The sequence below is a fragment of the Microcaecilia unicolor genome, chromosome 9 (genome assembly GCF_901765095.1).
Source record: "Microcaecilia unicolor chromosome 9, aMicUni1.1, whole genome shotgun sequence".
Classification (NCBI taxonomy): domain Eukaryota; kingdom Metazoa; phylum Chordata; class Amphibia; order Gymnophiona; family Siphonopidae; genus Microcaecilia; species Microcaecilia unicolor.
The window spans coordinates 83,589,162-83,613,405 of record NC_044039.1 but is presented as its reverse complement, the minus strand read 5'-3'; the positions used below and the strand labels follow the sequence as shown (position 1 = coordinate 83,613,405).

At 42.9% G+C, this 24,244-nt stretch overlaps 1 protein-coding gene across 2 annotated transcripts in view; it reads right to left on the bottom strand.

The window, feature by feature from the left end:
* Positions 1 to 24,244, bottom strand: part of ARFGAP3 (ADP ribosylation factor GTPase activating protein 3) — a 254,875-nt gene that overhangs the window by 107,486 nt on the left and 123,145 nt on the right. Inside the window, exons 7-12 of one of the 2 annotated variants that reach the window (XM_030213740.1) lie at positions 17,654 to 17,713; positions 17,266 to 17,310; positions 15,915 to 15,961; positions 12,958 to 13,103; positions 7,287 to 7,418; positions 5,016 to 5,144 (exon numbers count right to left, since the gene is read on the bottom strand). In XM_030213740.1, coding sequence (XP_030069600.1) covers positions 5,016 to 5,144; positions 7,287 to 7,418; positions 12,958 to 13,103; positions 15,915 to 15,961; positions 17,266 to 17,310; positions 17,654 to 17,713 — 559 coding nt within the window. The remainder of the gene's footprint in view (positions 1 to 5,015; positions 5,145 to 7,286; positions 7,419 to 12,957; positions 13,104 to 15,914; positions 15,962 to 17,265; positions 17,311 to 17,653; positions 17,714 to 24,244) is intronic. The other variant, XM_030213741.1, reaches the window with a different exon arrangement.

The window sequence follows — 24,244 nt, the reverse complement described above, 5'->3', positions numbered from 1 at the left end:
GCCCTCACCTGCACTCCTGACGATGCACCTCCGTCCGACGACATCAGCAGACGAAGTCTCGGTACCACCGACGTCGATGCAGTCGCCCGATGCCTCGGCGCTGATGCAGAGGTCCGATGCCTCGATGCAGTCGATGGAGCGGCAGCCAAGGAAGATGGTCCGGACGCTGACGACGTCGATGCACTCGATGCCTCCGGTGCCGATGCCGACGAAGAGCCCGAGAACAAAACGTTCCACTGGGCTAATCTCGCTACCTGAGTCCGCCTTTGAAGCAGGGAACACAGACTGCAGTTCTGAGGGCGGTGCTCGGCCCCCAGACACTGAAGACACGACGAGTGTCGATCAGTGAGCGAGATTACCCGGGCGCACTGGGTGCACTTCTTGAAGCCGCTGGAAGGCTTCGATGTCATGGGCGGAAAAATCACGCCGGCGAAGTCAAAAGCCGAAATGGCGAAAATTGAAGCACCAAAATTTAAAGGGAGAAAATCTCGACCGAGGCCAAACTAGGCCTACCCCGACAACGAAAGAAACTTACGGGGCAAAAACTGAGAAAAATACGGGAAGGGCAGAAAACCCGAAAGGGTCTTCCGGAACACTTCCGGAGCGCTTCCCGAACTTTTTTTTAATGAAAAAGAGTGAAAAACACGTCGAAACGGACGCGCGAGGTCGACTCTCTGGGGCACGAACGGCGTAACACGACCGTACCGAGCGCGGACGAAAGAAGACTGGCCGGCTCGAGCCGGTTTCGGGCGGGAAGACGGCCGCGCATGCGCGGTGCGCATGGGCGCGCGAGGACTAGCAAAGGCCTTTGCTAGTAAACTTTCCGATGGAGGGGGCTGCCGAGGACGTCAACCCATCAGTGAGAACAAGCAGCCTGCTTGTCCTCGGAGAATATTGTGCTACACAGGCACGGGCGGCGGTGGAGTGGTTTAGATCACATGAGCATAAACTCTGGGTCCATTTGGAGCAATCCCTGGTCAGTTCCCGTAAGTTAGGGCATCTAATGTGGATGCCGGCTCGGCATAGAGCTCAGGTAGACAAATTCCCACCTACAGTACAGGCTACATTCTATTACTGGGACCATATGTTTGGTGAGCACCAGCCCTGTACCTCTGGCCTTGCAGCGATAGCGGACAACCCTGGGTTCCCCCCGGGGGTGGGGGACATGATTTTTCATAGATGGGCTAAAAATGGATTAGACATGTGGGGACAGCTGCATCTAGGAAGCAAAGTGACACCCTTTGAGAACCTGGTTGAAGACTATAGACTTAGGTCGGAGGACCGTTATGCATATTTACAGACCCTACACTACTTACAGGGGCCCTCTTACGTAGGATGTATGAAGAGGGACGCACATCCCCTGGAGGTTATATGTGTGGACTTTAAGACCACACGCGGACTGATATCTTCTCTTTATGCCCACTTGTCAGATTGCCACAGACCCTCCCTTATACATAGGAGGAGGTGGGAACAGGAGTTGAATTTTACTTTGCCAGACGAGGCCTGGGTGCAGCTGGAGGGTAGCTTACTGAAATCTGCAAGATCGGTGGCTTTACAGGAGAACACATTAAAGGTTTTCTACAGGTGGTACCTCACGCCTGTAAGGCTGCACCACATGTACCCATCAGTGATGAAATCATGTTGGAGGCAGTGTGGGGAAGTGGGAACAATGGGTCATATATGGTGGTCCTGCCATAAGGCACAAGCGTACTGGAGGGGGGTTCAGTCTAGGCTCCAAAAATGGATAGGAAGGCCTGTGCAGTGGCATCCCCTGGTCTTTGTGCTAGGAAAGCGGCCTGTGGGACTAAGGCTGAGTCAATGGTTGCTGGTGCAGGGAGCTCTGCAGGCTGCCCGGACTAACCTAGCAAGGCACTGGAAGGCCTCGAGGGTTCCCTCGCTGACAGATTGGATCACGAAAGTCAGATATATATGTGAGATGGAGACATTGACGGCTGTGAAAAGAAGAATGTTGCCCAAATGGGAGAAAGTGTGGCTGCCTTTTCTGAATGCAAGTTCGGGATAGTAGATGTTTGGTCTGAGACGGGAGGGAGGGGAGGTAGGGTTTTGTTGGGGGGAGTTTATTGGGGAGGTTGTAGGGGGGGGTAGGTATGGAGGAGGGAAGGGAGGGGAGGGCAATAAAAAATTGGCATAAAAATATGAAGTACATATTGTGGTTATGGTGGGACCAATGACATAAGTACCCTTTGATTACTATTCATACTGGTGTTTGGCTCACTTGGAATATGATGTTATGAGTCGTGTTAATTATGTTCTGTATTATGTTCTTAACGCTCAATAAAGACGTCTATAAATAAAAAAAGAAAAAAAAAAAAAAGAACACATGTGTGTGTGTATTTTTAACTGAGGGACTTTGTTGCTTGTACAAGAGATCCTCACAAGCAGGGAGCTGACATTGTGATAACGCGCCCCCGAGTAGGAGGGAGGAGGCATTCTTCTCTCCTCCCTCCTACCAAGTATGGAGGGTTTTTTTTTTTTGGGGGGGGGGAGGGGTTTTTTTTTTGGGGGGGGGGGGAGGGGAGGGGGGTCACCCACCAGGGTGGACTTCTGGGGGTCCCAGCCTGGCTGGCCTGGGGTCCCATTGAACCACCAGGGCTGTTTTAAAGTTTATGGAAAGGGAGGGGGTCAGGGGTCCACCAGAAAAGATTTTTTTTTTTTTTAAGAAACATCAACTTTCCTGTGAGTGCAGAATAGTGTGCAGCTAATTAATACCATGATTTTAAAGCAGCATTAATTTGAATGCTCATTATTCTGAGTATGACAATTTGATTCTACCGCAAACCTTAGAGCACTGGTATGAAAATGAAGCAAGGAATGAGCAGTGACTCAGTCTTACACTTAGGAGCCCTTTTACTAAAGGGTTGGTGTGCAACAGGGTTTGCCGAGCACCAATCTGGAACTACCACCGAGCTAGTTTCTCCTTCCCCCCCCCCCCCCCCCCCCCCCGCGTGTGCCATTTCTGACACTACAAAAATATTTTCTATTTTTGTAGCACCGATGCTTATTTGGTGGCAATCGGGCAGCATACGACTGGGTTAATGCGGGAGCACTTACTCAATGGGTGGCGGTAAGTGCTCCCCCCGAAATGGCCACAAGGTAAGCGGTTCACTTACTGCACGACCATTTCATTTCAGGAAACAAAGACAGCCTTTTACACGCTGCAGTAAAAGAGGGCCTCAGCGCTCGTCAAAAACACACACTGACGCTAGTACAGGCCCCCTTTTACCGCAACTTAGTGAAAGGACCCCTTAATGCATGGTACCATCTATTAACTATAAGCACAGCAGGTAACGTGGTGCAATTAATACCACTCCAAGAAGAGGCGTTAAGTATACCCTAAGTGTTCGTAAAGATTCTGGGCATGCTTTACTTCAGCCGAAATTCTGTGCAAAAAAAAATCAGAATTCTCTGCAAAAAATTCAAATGTTCTGTAAAAAAAAATTCTGCTTACAAAATTTGCAAATTCTGCAAGTTTGTCATAATTTAACCAATATTACATCCCCCCTCCTTGTACACAGATACCATCCGTATTTTTCCCCAGCCCCCACAACATCCACTTTTTTTTCCCCCTCTCCATCCACAGCAACCTAAAGGACACTAAATCAGGCGTGGATGTTATTTAAAAATACCATCCAGGAAGCCCAGACCAGATGCGTTCCATGTATTTGCAAAGATGGAAAGAAAATGACAGCTAGCATGGTTAAAAGGTGAAGCCAAAAGAATGTCCTTCAATGAATGGAAAAAGGAGCCAGCCAGCCATTACTGCAAGCTGGGGAAGGCCCACCGAGAGGCTGCAGGGACACTAGCCAGTCAATTCCCCTCAAGCAGAATTCCGGCAGGAGTAATGCTTTTAACTAAGGCTGCAGGTTAAAATTTTTAATTGAGATTAAATGCAAGGCATAGCCAGCAGTCTATATTGGGGGGGGGGGGGGGGGGGGCACGCATTTCCTCTCCCTCCCTACCCCCCCCCCCAATTAAATATCATACCTTTGCTAGAGGGGATGCCGAAGCCCCACCAGTTAAAGAAATCCATTGCCAAAGTGGCCCCTACCTCCTTGTGCTGCCTCAGGAGCGAGGAAGTCAGCGGGGTGCTTCCAGCTGCTGATGCCAGCACTCCCTGAGCAAGCACAATTCATGCACGAACTGAGAATGCTTGGCAAGTGCTTGTGGCTTGAGGCACCCTGCTGACTTCCTCATTTCTAAGCCAGCATGAGGAGAAAGAGGGTGGCTTACAGCAGATTTCTTCGGCTGCTGGGGCTTCAGCTACCCCACCAGCCATTGAACAGGTAACTGCAGCTTTGGAGGGGGCCTGAGCCTGTTCTCTCTCCATATGTACCCCCCTGTGCCTTCACCACCCATTCTCTCCCTCTGTCATATACCTCACTGTGCCTTTACCACCCATTCTCTCTCTCATGTGCTCCCCTACCTATTCTCTCTCTCATGTGCTCCCTGTGCCTTCCTCCATTCTTTCTCTTTCTCATGTGACTCCTGTGCCTTCCCCCATTCTCTCTCTTACAAAGGTGCGGTGCCTCCCCTCCCCACCCCTCCCCCACCTGCCTGGTCAGCCCCGTATCTCTCCCTCCTCTCCCAGACTGCCAGTGGCTGTTTCTCCCCTCTCCTCTTGGTTTACCTTTTATTTTTCAGCAAGTCTTATCCCTGCAGCAGCAGCTGTATTGAAATGCTGCCTCAGCCTGCACTGGGTCTTTCCCTCTGACCTGTTCTGCCCCCTTATGACGCAGCTTCCTGTTTTCAGAAGGGGTCAGGAAAGGTCAGAAGGAAATGCTCGGTGCAGGCCGAGGCAGAATTTTGATATGGCTGCCACTGCAGGGCGAAACTGAAAAAAAGAAATATAAACCAGGAGGGGAGGGAGCCTCCAGCAGTCCTAGAAAGGAAGGAGGTGCCGGACTGATTCTGTGTGCATATAGGCAGGGGAGGGAGGGCAGTTAATTATTAATCTCAATTAACATTTTTTAAGCGTGATTAATCGTTCTCCTTACCTTGAACAAGAAGTAGTGAAAAATGAATCCTCAGTGTCATCATCATTGTATTTTTTTCTTGATTTCCCAAGTATTGGTGTTTCTTGTTCTATTGTTTTCATCTCAGAAAGTACTGAATGTGAAATTCCACTGTAGACAGAAATAAAACATTCTTCAATTTATAGTAAGAAACATTCAGGCATATCTTAATCCATCATAATCCTGGAAGAGCAATTTTCAAAATTTTTTATATGCATAAATAGCTACTTATCCACATAAAGACATCTATATATCAATTGTCTATCTTTTCCCTAGATAAAAGTATGCTTGGAGATCTACAGCACATGCATAGAAAACAGACAAAGCAGCAGGCCCAGACCGGTTTTCAACTGAACTTTACAAAACATTTTGGTCTATCGCTATTAAAGGGTATGCTAGAAAAGGGGAAGTGACAAGTTCATTCTTTCAGGCAAATATTTTACACAAAAGAGGTAAAGACCCCATACTTGGTAGGTCATACAGACCCAGTGCATTGCTGAATATCAATGTAAATATTTTAACAAAAATACTGGCCACACAACTCATAGAAATATCCCAGGTTTAATACATAATGACCAACCAGGATTTATAAGAAGGAGAAATGCAACTGATAATGTCCACAGGGTGCTTAATACAGTAGATTTAATACAATACAATTAATACAATACAGCTCATTTTCAAAGCACATAGACTTACAAAGTTACATAGGTTACTTCTACAGTCTGTGCCCTGAAAATGGCAAGGACAAATCAAGATCAAGTATACATATGTAGTATCACATTACATCTTACACTATTGAGTTTATCTTCTTGAATAGATTGGATTGGCCATACAGGTCTTTATCTGCCATCATCCACTAGGTTACTATGTTGTAAGTCTACGTGCTTTGAAAATGAACACCTATATCAATACAGAAGGGTGGAGTATAGTTTTCTGTACTTATTTTTTCTAATAAACTTCAGCCCAGCCTTCTGCACAGTGATTAAAGCAATATACAAAGCTCTTTTAATAAGATAAACAGGAAACTGACAAAAACAAACATTTGAACTGCAACAGGACAAGACTGGCCTTGCCCATTATCACCCTTGTCTTTTGTCACTGGCTTTAAAACTTTTTGCACAAGCAGTCTGGCAGAACAGGGACATAAAGAGTATACAGATATGAGAATGCCAGCTGGCACTGTATACTGATGGTGTCATGTTAATTGTAAGAAACACCCAATTGAACTTGCCAAATTTTCTGAAGCTTTATGAAGCATACAGAAAGGATAAACGCTAAATATGGGAAAATCTATGATCTTCCTGTTGAAAAGCTCAGTAACTTTAAAGGAGAGTATCAGACTAGATTTCCCAATTCAATGGCATTGGGGCAGCTTTAGGTATTTGAGGGTAAACATTTCAGACAGAATGGAGGAATTATATGAATTATATTATCCATTAATGCTAGAACAAATCAAAATGGATTTAGAAAGTTGAGGGGGGGGGGGGGTTAGCTCCCTCATTGATCACTAAATTTCTCATTCATAATAGATTTTCTAAATGTTAAACATCCATAGCTATCCCAGTATGTTTAAGATACTGTACTGTAAAATTGGATTCTTACAACAAATTACTTTCTTATGCATTATTCTTTGTTACATATCCTATACTGCTTATTGTAAGCCACACTGAACTCAAAACTTGTTTGGGATAATGTGGGATATAAATGTCACAAATAAATAAATCACAAGAATCAGTTATAAAACTTATGTTACCCAGAATATTGTTTTATTCGTGATACTGCTCTGTGAATCCCGAAAGTTTCTGTAGAGCTAGACAGAATTACTGGGGAGGTGAGAGAGAGACCGGGTGAAGGCTGGGGAGGTGAGAGAGAGACCGGGTGAAGGCTGGGGAGGTGAGAGAGAGACCGGGTGAAGGCTGGGAGGTGAGAGAGAGACCGGGTGAAGGCTGGGGAGGTGAGAGAGAGACCGGGTGAAGGCTGGGGAGGTGAGAGAGAGACCGGGTGAAGGCTGGGGAGGTGAGAGAGAGACCGGGTGAAGGCTGGGGAGGTGAGAGAGAGAAACCAGGTGAAGGCTGAGGAGGTGAGAGAGACAGAGAGAGAGAGAGAGAGACTGGATGAAGGCTGAGGAGGTAAGAGAGAGAGATTGGGTGAAGGCTAGGGAGGTGACAAGACTGGGTGAAAACCAGGAACATACATGAGAGAGAAAGGCTGGAATAACATGAGTAAAATTCATTTGCCAATGTCTGTACATACCTTCTATTGCCAAATCCCATCCCAAGTCTCTCAGCCTCAGCTTTCTTTTTAGTGCTCAGATTTTTCAATTTTTCTTCATCTTTTTTCATTTGTATTTCTAGATCCTTGTATGCCAGTCGTAAAGATGTTACACTACAAAAAGAAAAAGTCACATCAAATAAAAATTACATCTACAACAAATTTTACTGTTCTATTCTACTCTGTGTATTGCTACTTGTTCCCAAGCAGTATATGCATGACTGTATCCAGAAATTAAAGGCCCTCAGCAATTTTCTCCAATTCATTTTAAATTTACTACTCAGTAGTTTCTTTGCATGCACCCCAGTCCTAGTATTTTTGGAAAGAGTTATAAATATCTATTATATCTCCTCTCAGCCGTCTCTTCTCCAAGCTGAAGAGCCCTAGCCACGTTAGCCTCTCCTCCTCAGTGAGTGGAGGAGTGGCCTAGTGGTTAGGGTGGTGGACTTTGGTCCTGGGGAACTGAGGACCTGAGTTCGATTCCCACTTCAGGCACAGGCAGCTCCTTGTGACTCTGGGCAAGTCACTTAACCCTCCATTGCCCCACATAAGCCACATTGAGCCTGCCATGAGTGGGAAAGCGCGGGGTACAAATGTAACAAAAATAAAAATAAATACGTAAGTCGTCCCATCCCCTTTATCATTCACATTAAGTAATGCTATAGTAGCAGTGGTAGTATAGACAAGAGAAGATGTGGAGGCATAAAAACATAAGAAAAGCCATGCAGAGTCGGATAAAGTCCCACATCCTATGTCTAACAGTGTCCAGTCTGGATCACAAGTACTCAGCAGATCCAAAAAAGTAAATCTAATTCCAATAGCTTATTTCCAGAATGAGCAATGGCTCTCCCCCAAGGCTATCTGGCTAATAACTTTTTATGGACTTTTCTAAACCTCTTTTTGAATCCCCCTACGTTAGCTGCTTTGACTACATCCCTCCAGCAACAGATTCCACAGTTGAATTATGCACTGCTTGGAAAAAAATTCTTTTCACAATTTTTCTTCAATTTGCCAGCCATTGGTTTCAGGGAACATCCTCTTCTTTTTGTGTATATGTTTTCTCTGTTTAACCGTTCCACTCCACTCAATTTTATAAACTTCTATCATATCTCCTTCTCAGTTGTTCTATCATATCTCCTTCTCAGTTGTCTTTTCTCCAAGATGAAGAGCCCTAACTTGTTTAGCCTTTCTTCATAAGGGAGATGCTCTAGCCCATGCAACATTTTTGTTGCCCTTCTTTGAACCTTTTTAGCTCTGGATTATCCGTTTTGAGATGGGGCAACCAAAACTGAACACAGTACTCAAGGTGCAGTCATACCAGGGACCTATATACAGAACAGAAGCAGACTGCACGAGAGCATGGGGAGAAGGGGAAGTTATCCCTTAAAATCTCCAGAACTGATCTAACAGACTGTCTTAAGGGAGGTAGTCATAGCATGTCAACAAAAAACATTCTACAGAATTCTTTGAAACACTTTCATATCTTCCTTAGTGAGACATATCTTGATTCCAAGGATGGCCCCAGGATATTTGTCCCCTCTGTACATAAGTACATAAGTATTGCCATACTAGGAAAGACCAAAGATCCATCAAGCCCAGCATCCTGTTTCTAACAGTGGCCAATCCAGGTCACAAATACCTGGCAAGATCCCAAAAAAGTACAAAACATTTTATACTGCTTATCCCAGAAATAGTGGATTTTCCCCAAGTCCATTTAATAATGGTCTATGGACTTTTCCTTTAGGAAGCCATCCAAACCTTTTTTTTTATACTCCGCTACCACCTTTACGATATTCTCTGGCAACGAATTCCAGAGTTTAATTACACGTTGAGTGAAGAAAAGCTTTCTCCGCTTCGTTTAAAAATTTACTACATTGTAGCTTCATCACATGCCCCCTAGTCCTAGTATTTTTGGAAAGCGTGAATGGACGCTTCACATCTACCCATTCAACTCCACTCATTATTTAATAGACCTCTATCATATCTCCCCTCAGCCGCCTTTTCTACAAGCTGAAGAGCCTTAGCCGCTTTAGCCTTTCCTCATAGGGAAGTTGTCCCATCCCCTTTATCATTTTTGTCACCCTTCTCTGCTACCATAACTTGAGGTATTGATCTGGACTCTCTCCTGCACAGTGATATTTCCTCCAAAAAGAGCATATTTTGAAGTACATTCTCCCTCCTTATCCCCCAAACCATGTGAGAGTGGGGTTGAAGGGTTTGGAGGAAAAAATAAAACCAAAGAATTACAAGAAACAAAGTACATGTAAAACCAGAAGCAGTAAATATGACTACTAAATCTGGCAGTAATCAAGGAAAATAAAGAAGAACACTGCATCCACATCACAGGGTCCGTTAAAAGACTTATCAAATGCCTGACCTTGTTGCCTGCACCAGCCTCCTTTGAATAGGAAGCTGCAGCTTGAGTAAGGAGGCAAGCCGCTGGGATATACATGTGATATGTCTTTTCACGGACCCCATAGCCTGTGCTGCTTACACTGTTCACAAGAGTTTGGTAGGCATATCAAAGAAGAAATATATAGTAGAATTGGAAAAGGTGCAGAGAAGGGCGACTAAAATGATAGCGGGGATGGGACGACTTCCCTATGAAGAAAGATTAAGGAGGCAAGGGCTATTCAGCTTGGAGAAGAGACGGCTGAGGGGTGACATGATAGAGATATATAAAATAATGAGTGGAGTGGAACAGGTGGATGTGAAGCGTCTGTTCACGCTTTCCAAAAATACTAGGACTAGGGGGCATGCGATGAAACTACAGTGTAGTAAATTTAAAACAAATCAGAGAAAAACTTTCTTCACCCAACGTATAATTAAACTCTGGAATTCGTTGCCGGAGAAAGTGGTGAAGGCAGTTAGCTTAGCAGAGTTTAAAAAGGGGTTGGACGGTTTCCTAAAGGACAAGTCCATAAACCGCTACTAAATGGACTTGGGAAAAATCCACAATTCCAGGAATAACATGTATAGAATGATTGTATGTTTGGGAAGCTTGCCAGGTGCCCTTGGCCTGGATTGGCCGCTGTCGTGGACAGGATGTTGGGCTCGATGGACCCTTCGTCTTTTCCCAGTATGGCATTACTTATGTACTTAGGTTAAAGGGGATATGGAAGTAGAGAGTGGAGAGCAAAGGAAGGAAAGTGAAAGATTTAGGGAAGAGGGAATGGAGGGTGGGAGAAAGTTATGGAGAAGAGATGATGGTGGAAAATTATGGGAGAATTGTGGAAAACAAAGAACTAAAACAGAAGGGAATAGTGAAAGACAATGGAGGAGAACACGAGGGATGTATATGTAAGGGAGCAGCAGATTAAAGTGGATAGGAATAATCTGTATGGTTAGAGAGAAACAGGGAGGAATGAGTTTATTAGTAATATGGGAATGATGTAGGTGAAGAAAGGGATATATACGCATTCCAACTAAAACAACACAGAAAAAACATATTACCTCAACCTCTCATCCCAATACAATACGAACAAACCCACATATTTAAACACCCCAGATTACACCCTCCCTATCTTGGATAGCCTGAAAATCCTCAGGGTTACAATTGACCGTAACCCTTACTCTTGAGAGCCAAGTGAACTCTACAACCAAGAAGATGTTCCACTCAATGTGGAAACTCAAACGCGTGAAACCATTCTTCCAGAGGGAAACATTTCGCAACCTGTTACAATCTATGGTACTAAGCCATGATGACTACTGCAATGGAATCTAAGCAGGATGCAAAGAGCAACTCATTGCTCAAAACACAGCAGCCAGACTTATATTTGGAAAAATGCAATTCGAAAGCATCAAACCCCTACGAGAAAAGTTGCACTGGCTCCCAATCAAAGAACGTATTGCTTTCAAGATTTGCACCCTGGTCCATAAAATTATCTAAGGCAAAGTACCAGGATACATGACCGACCTCATAGACCTACCAACCAGAAACACAGTCGGATCAACACGAACATACTTAAATCTCCACTACCCAAGCTGTAAAGGACTCAAATACAAGTCAACTTATGCATCCAGATTCTCCTACATAAGCACACAATTATGGAATGCATTACCAAAAGCTGTGAAAACGTACAACCACCTTAACTTCCAGAAATTACTAAAGATCTACCTGTTCGGAAAGGCATACTCTACTGACCCAACTTAAGTGCCTGAATCCTGCAACACAAAGAAACCAAAGCTCATAATGAACTCTATATAACTCTTCTCTGCGATTCCCAATGCGATTGTAACATATGAACCTTATCCGACTATAACATCACTTTGTATTTGTTCTCCACCAGAGTTGGCGATCGCCTTCACGGTACCATGTAAGCCACATTGAGCCTGCAAATAGGTGGGTAAATGTGGGGTACAAATGTAACAAATAAATTAATTAATTAATTAAAGAAGGGAGGAAGCACATACAAAATATAGTGTGGAGTAAGAGAAATAAAAGTTAAGAAGAAGGTGACAGGAACAAAACAGGACCTGGAAATGAGATCAGCAAAAGAAGAAAAGGATAGCAGGAAGGAAACATCTAAAATAAGAGAATAAAATGAGTAAGAGAGGACATGTAGCAAAATGGAGAAAACAAATATGAAGTATAATTAAGACTAAAGAAAGCACATGAAAGACAAATGAGGTCAAGTGAAAGGAACAACAAAAAAAGGGACAACATTAAAGTAAAATAAAAGCATTAAATACAACTTTTCAAAAAAATATTTTCAAATATTACATTAAATTACAGGGTAAATTGGCTGACCAGGAGTACCTGGCAGTGGCGGCCTCCAGGGGTGAGCAACTCTGGTCCTCGAGAGTCAGGTTTCAAGATTTACCCAATGAATATGTACGAGATTGATTTGCATGTACTACTTCCACTGTATGCAAATAGATCTCACGCATATTCATTGTGAAAAATTTGACTGAGATGTGGCCCTTGAGGACCGTGCTTCCCTACCCCTGCCTTAGTTTGTTCAGGCCATCAGGAAAAGAATGATCTGATGTGTACTACAGGCTGCATTTTATGACGTATAAGCAACTCAAACATTTTCAATTTCAATTTAATATAAGAAACTTTAATAAAAGCTCTATTGTGAATCTTTCCAATATTCTTTACTTATGAAATTTTGAGCCATCATAAGGTGTGAGTCCTTGGGTCTAGTTTGCCATTATCTAAAACCACAACTAGTAGTAAGCACTGGACAAAAAGTGTTATGTCAGGGCCACAGAGCCACATTGTTCTATACTATGTGTGGAAGGAGGTCTGCTGTGTTTTGGGCAAGGGAGTGAGGAGGAAAGAGTTAGAGGCCAAAACATCCAGAGAATAGCACAGAAAAACAAACATTTTGGTTTACTGATTAAACTGTCTCAACTTTGAGAATGCAAATGTGTAGCATCTCTGATGTCTTTTTGTTCTGCACAGCAGCAAAGAGAATGCATGCTCTGATTTTCTAATAAGAGGTGTGCGTGAGGCTGTTCTAAGGACTGGTGTAACATTCGCATTGCTGCATTTTCACAGGCTCTATGGCCAGTTGCATGGTGAGTGTATGTGGGGCAACAGTAGAGTGGAGCTCCTCCAGTAAGGATGGCCCTGCACTTTTTTTTTTTTTAATGAAAAAGCACAATGAACATTTCAAGGGGGGGGGGGGGAGGGGGAACAACTTACATGGGTTCTTCTTTTTCGGCTTTCTTACTGATGCTTTGCTCCTCTTGTTCTTTCATTTTATCTACTGCTAAAGCATGTTTTTCAATTTCGTTAAAGCTTGTATTACTCATTTTCTGAGCGCCAAGACCCCCTTTTTTGGCACCAAGCTGTCAAAACAAAACAGAAAAGGTAAACAAAAAGGAGGAAACATCAAATATGCCTCACAGGGCTGGAAAGAAAGCAACTTAGAAAGTGCCTTTCTGAAGCCACGCAGGGTACCTCTATATGCGGCTAAAGTTCATTCGCCCAAATAAAGAGTTGTATTACTGTGAGTGTAATAACTAAATCCAAGATATCTAATAGTATATTTCCTATATTATAGTCATGGTTTCTGATTTTAGAAAACTTCTGATGCAAAAAAAAATGAAAACAGGTCTTTATTGGATAAACACCAGAAAAACATCACTTCCCCTAGTACTCTCACCCCTCCCCTGGCTTATCTTGGATGTGAAAACAAACACACAAACTGTTTTGTACTCACAAACACCATAATTTACAATTGATAAACACCCAAGAACAGAAGCCCTAGGTATGAACAAAGTGTATTTATTAAATGAGTGGAGTGGAGGAGTGGTCTAGTGGTTAGGGTGGTGGACTTTGTCCTGGGGAACTGAGGAACTGAGTTCAATTCCCACTTCAGGCACAGGCAGCTCCTTCTGACTCTGGGCAAGTCACTTAACCCTCCATTGCCCCATGTAAGCCACAATGAGCCTGCCATGAGTGGGAAAGCGCAGGGTACAAATGTAACAACAAAAAATAAATAGGTCCTTGCAAATGAAGGTGTGTGACACTGTAGCCCAATAGGAGGTCAGGTCTAGACCGAACTGGAAGCCTAAAGCAACAGGAAAAAAGCTTCTATACCAAAGGAAAAAAAAAAAAGAAAAGAAAAGATAAAACCTACATGATCCTAGTCACACAGAGGAAATCTGAAGAAGCCCACAACTAGAGATGGAGAAATTCTACGTGCCAGGTCACCCAGGTCCCTGGATGTAGAAGCTACAGCTTTGTTCATGAAATCATTTGCAATGGCCAGGAAGCCACTATTTCAGTAGTGTCTGTAGCTGCAGAGCCACCGTCATAAATAGGAAGCTACCACTGTGACTGGGTCTGCAAAGCTAGCAGCAAGGCCAAAGAAGCTACCACTGCAGCAAGGTCTGAGTCCAAAAAAATGTTGCTAGGGTTAGGAAACTGTAGCTGTTACTTCCACCTGGGGCCAAAGCTACTACTACAATTGGGTCTGGGATCAAACAGGTGCTGCCAGAAGCGAAACATCACTATTAAGCCATCATTATGGCACCACTTTAAGGCAGAGGCTACAGGAATGAGAACAGGTTAAAGATAAGAATGAATGGAAGAGAGGAAAAATGCAGGAGGGGAAGGGATACATAAGCAAAAGAAGCTCAAAACAGAATAAATCCTATATTAAAAAAAGGGGGGACCTTAAAAACCTAGTTTATTTTTAATTTTAAAACATTCATTTCCTTGCACGGTGTTAGTATTTCTGCCAAACTCTTGCTGTTTTTCTCTTAATCAGTTTTAAAAGTACAAAATTACATCACACAGCCTATTACTGCCAAGAGTAGTTCACTTTTCTTTTTCTGAAAGTAGATCAACATTCTACATTAGAGATTTGCAACCAAGTCCACAATATATATCCACCCAGTCTGGTTTTTAGGATATCCATCATGAATATGCATGAATAGATTTACATACAAAGGAGATGGGTAGATGCAAATTATCTCATGCATAGGGTTGAGAATCCATCTCCTATATAATAAAACGCACCTCCAACATTCTGAAGCTGACTGCATAGCTGAGGCATTCCTGCTCTCTGTATCCATCTCCTGAATTGACATCACGTACTTCCGGGTTCGTCACAAGCAGAAGTGACCAACCACACGAGGTTTCTCGGCTTCAGAATGTTGGAGGTGCATTCTATTAAATAGGATTGGTCAGTTCCTTGAAGCACAGCCAGAGCTCAGCGTCCTGCACAGTAACGCTCAGACACCAGAGAGAGAGGGGGGCCTGACACTAGAGGGGGGGGGGGCATCTCTGTCGCACACACACACTCTCTCTCACAGTCAATGTCTTTCTTTCTCTCCCTCACTCTCACACACTGTCTCTCACACACGCTATATCTCACACTGTATCACATTCACTATGTCACACAGTCATTCACACACTCTCTTGGTCTCATACACAGTCTCACAGAGAGTCTGTGTCTCACACACACTCTCTCTCTCGCACACACTGTATCTGTGTGAAACACACTCTCTCTCTCTCACACTGTCTCTCACATACGCACTTGCACACAATCTCATTCTCACACACACACACTCTCTCACAGACACACTCGCACCCAGACTCACTCTCTCTCTCACACACTCTCACATACACTCTCAGAAGAAAACCTTGCTAGCACCCGTTTCATTTGTGTCAGAAACAGGCCTTTTTTTACTAGTAGTCTACATAAAATATTGGTTCAATAGCAGGATAGCATGATAATTATAAATGGATGGTATCATTACAGACAAGTGGGCTAATCCTCAATTTTGCCAATTTGCAGTTTTTTGGAGTCTAGTGCATAGACAACAATATTTACCTATGGACAAGTGGACTATGCTAAAATCCAATGAATTTTGGAGATCTGTGCATGTGATAGAACAGGCTATCTCCAATGTCTACATGGGCCAACCATTTTAGGTGTAAAAAACTGATTACCCCCACTTGTCCGTAAGACCATCCAAATATAGATATCCTCTGGTAATTAAAATGTTTCATTTTCTGGGTTCTTTTGTAATCCATTTTATACTGAACTGATATTTGCTTCCATTTTATATGGATAACGTACTTGGGGGGGGGGGGGGGGGGGGGGGGTGCGCTCAAATTTAGTTTTGCGATAAGACAGCAATACTTACCCCTTTTTTAACCTGATTTGGTTTCTTTTTTATAATAGATGAAGTCTCTACAAATAAAAGATTAAAATGCAAGTTATTTCATAAGATCACTTAGGGGCTATTGCTATTAGCGCACGCTACCTGCCACAATGCCCACAGGAATAAAATGGGTTCTGTAGAAGAATGCATACTAACCATTAAGTTTACCCCTTAATGTTAAATGTCAAACAAAAGGGCAGGGTTTTTTTTTTTTTTTAATACGATTTAATATATATATAACAAATTGTGTAGATAATTTTTCCACTTAAAATTTTATAGTCTTCTTTTCAAACATTCAAGTAATTAGTGTCATTCATCTAAAACATTTCAAATGCTACTCTTGGTAGAACTAAAACAAATGCGAACCATATGGCCTACAGTAGCTAGTTTTGCGTATTTAAAACTTCCACTTGATCACTCCAAAGAGGGCGATTCACTAAAGCACACAAAATTTTGCAAAGTTCATGTCACACATAAAAATAGCAAGTTGTGTTGTAAGTTGATCTGAGAGAGACAATTTTCCCTTTTGACATGCTATACAGAATTTGCAAAAATGTTTTGACTTTGGTGTACACTTGGTTTACACTTGTGAAAATCAAAGTTAATAAGCTGCTGTTATGCGAATTCAGGCAAAATAGCTCATTAATTATATTTGCAGTGCTTAAATACCTCTGCGGGGCACTTTTCACAAAACATAACTATGCCTAAAGTACAGATCACCACAAGTTATGCACAAAATTCAGTTTAATTTAATATATCGGTCTCTTAGTTAGAAAATACGAAAGACCTTGATCTTTATCACAAATAAAGATCTAAAACATGGTATTTTTGAATACTTAAGACTAGGGGCCCTGTTTACTATGGTGTGCTAGCGTTTTCAGCACATGCTAAAAGCTAGAGTCACCCACCTCAACAAATTGATATCCTCTACAGGCCCTGTTTACTAAGCAGTGCTATAAGTGCCTACATGGTTAGCGCACGCACTAAATTGTTGACGCGCTAAAAACACTAATGTATCTTAGTAAACAGGGCCCTATATTTGAAACACATTGGTTCTATATCTTTAATTTTATGGATCTTGAAAAATAACCTCTCTGTACTTAGCTTCAAGTTAAAAACACAGAGATATTTGATCTTAGCCTTTAAAATAAAGAATTTTCATGCTGAAAAACAGAGGTGAAAAATGCTTCAAGAAAAGATCAGAAATTTTAAAATAAAAGAATAATTTGCTTAAAGCAAATAGCAGGCCAGCAACCACAGCATGTGCTCTATTCCACCTCCAAGCGTGGAAAGTGAAGCATTTCAACAGCACATCAAGAATGTTATTGATCACCTTTGTCAGGTGTGCTTCCTGCAGAATTAAAATTCACTGTGTCAGCTAAAAATAAGAAAGATAAACAGCTCTGTAACAGTTATCACTAAAAAATTCACATACTACTTAAAACAGCAATAAAATACATATGATTCCTTACAGAAGAATATTCTTAGAACCATATAAACTGTTCTGCACAGAATGTTATTGCAACAAGAATAATGCTGGAAACAACATAATAGAACTTGGAAAAAAAGATGGTCCTGTAAATTAAGTACTCTAACTAGAGACTTTAAAACATATATAACTATTGCTTCAGTCGATACTGAAAAAAATGAACTGAATGTTTCTTTCCCAAGCAGAATGTTCCTCTACAAATATCACATAAAAAGTACTTTGTATCTATTACCTAATGCTGCTTTTGGCGATACACTTAGGCAATCCACACTTGGTCCACATTCTGGTTCACCTAGAAGAGCAACACACATTAACCAAGCCAATTTTGAAGCACATCATTAGGTAAATATACAAGAAAAGGAGAACCACTAGAAATATGAACACACCAACAATTGAAATAGTGGATCAGTAACACTTCAAACAAACTCCAGGTTATGGAATATAAAACAATAAGTCCACACACATTACATTTCTTACATCTTTTTTTTATAAATATATTTTTTTTCTTTAAAAAAAAAAAAAAAAAAAAGGAGAAAAGACCTGTTACTTGTTTTTTCTTAATAAAAAGCAGGCAGACCTCCAATTAGGTAGACATTTGTGATTTATACACAGCTCACAGTTTTCTATCATTGGTCTCAAAAAAAACCTCCATAATCTTTAATTCAAAGTGTAGACAGATTCTTCTCAAAAAAGATGGGTATGGCAACAGATCTTTATACATAAAAAGTCAACACAAATAAGAGAAACAAGAAGCCTATGTGGTTCTCCAAAGAAGTAGCTGAAAAAATAAGGGCAAAAGAGGCTGCATTCAAGAAATACTGAAGAACGCAACAAGAGGATCATTGAAAAGATTACCGGATTAAACTCAAGGAAGTGAAGAAAGAAATACTGCTAGCAAAAGCATAGGTGGAAGAAAAAAAATGACTAAATGTAAAGAGAGGTGATAACACATTTTTCAGATACAGTGGGGAAAGGAGAAAAGCTAGGAATGGAATCGGAAGACAAAGATAATAAGAATGTTTATGTGGAGAGTGATGAGGATAAAGCAGACATGCTAAAATAAATACTTCTCTTAGGTGTTCACAAGAAAATACTGGAGAAGGACCGCGGTCAGCTGCAGAGGGAATATATGGGAATGGCATGGATATTGCACCCTTCAGAGAAGAAAGTGTTTATAAACATGAAAATCTGAAAGTAGACAAAGCTATGGTGCTGGATGGGATACATCCCAGGATACTGGGAGCTCAGAGAGATCTTAACAGGGCCTCTTAATGAATTATTTAATACATCTTCGGAATGGGAGAGGTTCCACGGGATTGGAGATGAGCAAATGTGGCCACAAAAACAAGGAAAGGGAAGAAGTAAGAATCAAAAAGCTGGTATGCCCCACATCAGTGGTAAAAAAAAAATAATGCAGTCGCTGATGAAGGAAAAGATAGTTAACTTTGTAGAATCCAACCAGTTGAAGACCAGAGGCACGTTGCTTTACCAAAGGAAAATCCTGCCAAATGAATCAGATTGGTTTCTTTCACCAGGCGACCAAAGAAATGAATAAAGGACACGCACCAGATGTAATCTACTTGGATTTCAGCAAAGCCTTTGATACAGTTCCTCACAGAATAAGCTGAGAGGGCTGAACTTAGGATCCAAGGTGGTGAACTGGATTGGAAACTGGTTGACGACAGGTGACAGAGGGTGGTAAACTGAATCCGCTCTGAGAAAAGGAAGGTGAGCAGTGGGCCAATTCTGTTTAATATATTTGTGAGAGATATTGCTGAAGGGTTAGAAGGAAAAATTTGCCTTTTTGCGGATGACACGAAGATAGCCAACAGAGTGGATACTCTGGAGAGAGCAGATACCATGAGAAGACATCTCCAAAAATTAGAACGGTCAATGGTTAAAAGTCTGGCAATTAAAATTTAATAACAACAACAAACAGTACTCCTGTTCTATATAAACTAGCCGTTGAGCCCGTTAAAACGGGCTGGTGGGTCGCCGCCCCCCCCCCCGCCCCTCCACCCGGCCCCTCTCTTCGCTATTCAACTTACATCTCTGCAGCAGGCAGAGATCAGCTGAGCTCCCATCGGTCTTCCTTCTCTGCCTCTGTCCCGCCCTCGTGTGACGTAACGTCTGCGAGGGCGGGACACAGGCAGGGAAGGAAGGCCAACGGCAGCTCAGCTGATCTGCCTGCTGCGGCGATATAAGTTGAATAGCGAAGAGACGGCCAGGTGGAGGGGTGGCAGCAGCGGCGACTCCGGGGGGGGGGGGGGAACCAGTGGCGGCGACCTCAGAGGGGGGTAGCGGCGGCAACCTCGGCAGTTCCCTCCCCTTCGCGCAGTTTCCCTCTCTGTCCCACCCCCCCACCCCCGTCATCACGTATTGACGCGGGGGCGAGACAGACAGGGAAGTCTCTACTGCGCATTTGCGAGTAAGTACGGTCACTCGCCGTTTATATGTTTGATTACAAAATCTTTATTAGTGAAAACAAACCAGTGCATTAAAAGAAATACCAAATAGTATCCCTGCAACTCACTCACACTGCCATCCACACCAGACTTATACCCTGATCACATATGTAAATCCCAAAAAGAACATTGAACATAAACCCTAAATTGCAGTTTCTTCAGTCTCTGTGTATCATCAAAGCACAATCTCAATAAAGACCAGTCAGTGAGCCCTAAAAAAACACAAGGGCACACAAAACCCAGTTCTTAATAATTGTAGCAGATATTGAACATTGCTGATCTTTGTATCCAACAAGTTCTCAAGTGAAGAAAGAAAAAAACTCCACTGCAATATAAAGCCACTGTTCTTATCCCCGTGATAAAAAAAAAACCTACAGAGAAACACTGGGAATTGCAGAGTCACACAAATCTTCTGTGATCCTCCTGCACACAGTCAAACCTTTAGATTAAAGGCAGCCAAAGAATGCTTCAGGTAAGTGGGAGGCTTCCAGGGATAGGTACATTAAACCCACATAGTTGGTATACTACAACGTTACCAACTATGTGGGTTTAATTTACCTGGTTTGTTTTCACTAATAAAGATTTTGTAATTTATATAGAACAGGAGTACTGTTTGTTATTAATGTTTTAGGTACCTCCTATTATATATATATATATATATATATATATATATACAGTGGGGGAAATAAGTATTTGATCCCTTGCTGATTTTGTAAGTGTGCCCACTGACAAAGACATGAGCAGCCCATAATTGAAGGGTAGGTTATTGGTAACAGTGAGAGATAGCACATCACAAATTAAATCCGGAAAATCACATTGTGGAAAGTATATGAATTTATTTGCATTCTGCAGAGGGAAATAAGTATTTGATCCCCCACCAACCAGTAAGAGATCTGGCCCCTACAGACCAGGTAGATGCTCCAAATCAACTCGTTACCTGCATGACAGACAGCTGTCGGCAATGGTCACCTGTATGAAAGACACCTGTCCACAGACTCAGTGAATCAGTCAGACTCTAACCTCTACAAAATGGCCAAGAGCAAGGAGCTGTCTAAGGATGTCAGGGACAAGATCATACACCTGCACAAGGCTGGAATGGGCTACAAAACCATCAGTAAGACGCTGGGCGAGAAGGAGACAACTGTTGGTGCCATAGTAAGAAAATGACTGTCAATCGACAAAGATCTGGGGCTCCACGCAAAATCTCACCTCGTGGGGTATCCTTGATCATGAGGAAGGTTAGAAATCAGCCTACAACTACAAGGGGGGAACTTGTCAATGATCTCAAGGCAGCTGGGACCACTGTCACCACGAAAACCATTGGTAACACATTACGACATAACGGATTGCAATCCTGCAGTGCCCGCAAGGTCCCCCTGCTCCGGAAGGCACATGTGACGGCCCGTCTGAAGTTTGCCAGTGAACACCTGGATGATGCCGAGAGTGATTGGGAGAAGGTGCTGTGGTCAGATGAGACAAAAATTGAGCTCTTTGGCATGAACTCAACTCGCCGTGTTTGGAGGAAGAGAAATGCTGCCTATGACCCAAAGAACACCGTCCCCACTGTCAAGCATGGAGGTGGAAATGTTATGTTTTGGGGGTGTTTCTCTGCTAAGGGCACAGGACTACTTCACCGCATCAATGGGAGAATGGATGGGGCCATGTACCGTACAATTCTGAGTGACAACCTCCTTCCCTCCGCCAGGGCCTTAAAAATGGGTCGTGGCTGGGTCTTCCAGCACGACAATGACCCAAAACATACAGCCAAGGCAACAAAGGAGTGGCTCAGGAAGAAGCACATTAGGGTCATGGAGTGGCCTAGCCAGTCACCAGACCTTAATCCCATTGAAAACTTATGGAGGGAGCTGAAGCTGCGAGTTGCCAAGCGACAGCCCAGAACTCTTAATGATTTAGAGATGATCTGCAAAGAGGAGTGGACCAAAATTCCTCCTGACATGTGTGCAAACCTCATCATCAACTACAGAAGACGTCTGACCGCTGTGCTTGCCAACAAGGGTTTTGCCACCAAGTATTAGGTCTTGTTTGCCAGAGGGATCAAATACTTATTTCCCTCTGCAGAATGCAAATAAATTCATATACTTTCCACAATGTGATTTTCCGGATTTAATTTGTGATGTGCTATCTCTCACTGTTACCAATAACCTACTCTTCAATTATGGGCTGCTCATGTCTTTGTCAGTGGGCACACTTACAAAATCAGCAAGGGATCAAATACTTATTTCCCCCACTGTATATATATATATATATATATATATATATATATATATATATATATATATATATATATATATATATATCTCCCCTATTAGGATTAAGAAATTAAAATTTAATGCCAAGAAGTATAGTGATGCACTTGGGATGAAGAAATCCAAAGGAGATGTGCCATGTAGGAAGAGAGAGACCTATAAGCACGGCTCAAGAGAGGGACCTTGGGGTGATGGTGTCCAAAGATCTCAAGGTGACGAAACAAGGCGGTGGCCATGGCCAGAAGGATGCTAGGCTATGAAGAGAGGGGTACAGCCAGCAGAAGACAGGACGTGTCAATATCCCTGTATAAGTCATTGGTGAGACCCCACTTGGAGTATCGTGTTCAGTTTTGGAGGCCGTATCTTGCTAAGGACGTAAAAAGACTTGAAGCATTTCAGAGAAAAGCAACAAAAATGATATGGGGTTTGCATCATAAGACGCATGAGGAACTGAACATGTATACCTTTCAAATATTTGAAAGGTATTAATCTACAAATCTTTTCCAGAGACGGGAAGGTGGAAGAATTAGAGGACATGAACTGAAGTTTCGGTGGGGGCCAACTCAGGAATAATGCCAGGAAATACTTTTTCACGGAGAGGGTGGTAGATACCTGGAATGCCTTCCTGCGGAGGTGGTAGAAATGAAAACTGTAATGGAATTCAAAAATGTGTGGGATAAACACAAAGGAATCCTGCTTAGAAGGCATGGAAACCAAACAAACTCAGTGGTGATTACATGGAAACACCAGTAATTGGGAAGCAAAGCCAGTGCACCAATCATGGCTGGACAGATTGAGCTTCAGTAGCTACAGAACAGCGTCAGTGCTGGGCAGACTTCTATGGTCTATGCCATGAAAATGACAAGTACCAATCCTGATCAAGTATACATATGTAGCTCACATCATACTTTATGCGATGAATTATCTTGTTGGGCAGACCAGATGGATCGTACAGGTCTTTATCTGCTGTCATCTACTATGAGCTCTGGAATGAGGGGGAATAGGATGAAGGTGAAAGGAGATGGACACAGAAGTAACCCGAGAAAATACTTCTTCAGGAAATGGGTGGTGAATTTGTGGAACAGCCTCCTGGCGGAAGTGGTGGAGACGAAAATAGTATCTGAATTCAAGAGAGCTTGGAATAAGCACATAGGGAGTGATAAGGAGAACAGATGGCATGGATGGGCAGAATGGAGAGGCCATATGGTCTTTATCTGCCTATATTTTTCTATGTTTCTCCTCAGTACCTCAGTATGTTCAAACACCACAGATTGTAGGACTATACAGAAAATAAGCTGCCTTTTATTCAAAGTTACCCAAGGGAGAGGGGAGGCTTCTACCATATTCATAGTTGCCCAAGGGAGGCAGGGGTAGGGGGTAGGAGGCTTCTCCCATATTCGCAGTCTTCAACTGTTCAACTGGGATTTGGGGAGCAGTGGATTAACAGGTGGTGCCCCACTCTTAAAAGATCTTCCAGGCAATGCCCATATTAACAGACCAGTCAAGCAGTCGTGTGACCCAACTCAACTGCACACCAGAAAGTTGTTTACACCTCCAAGTAAGTGGCTCTGAGCATCATCCCATGAAAGAAAGCCAACCTTCACAGCCAGACTGCTTCCTGACACAGGAGGTATGATCCTATGCCTGCTTGTTGATGTAATATATTGCAACTTAGTTGTTGGCTTGGATCAAGATACAGTACAATTCCGATTATCTGACATAAATGGGACAGGCAGGTAACTGAAAATATCAGGTAATCCGAATACGTTGAGGCACTGCTGCCATACTTGCAGCATCCCTCCCTCCCCCCGCCCAAACAGTAGCAGCTATGCCTCCCGGAAACCGCCCCAATTGACTCCTCCCCCACCTACCCAAACAGTGGCAGCAGCACATCCCGGATCCTTTCCCCAAAGTGTTTCCTTTGTCACTTAGGCCTAAACAGGTGGGGGGTTCAAGGAGGGACAGCTGCTATTGTTCGGTGGGGGGGGGGGGGGGGGGGGGGGGGAGAAAGATTTGAAGTTTGGTGGTGGTGCACTGACATTTGGGCAGGCGGGTGGGCAGCAGTGGAGGAGTAGCCTAGTGGTTAGTGCA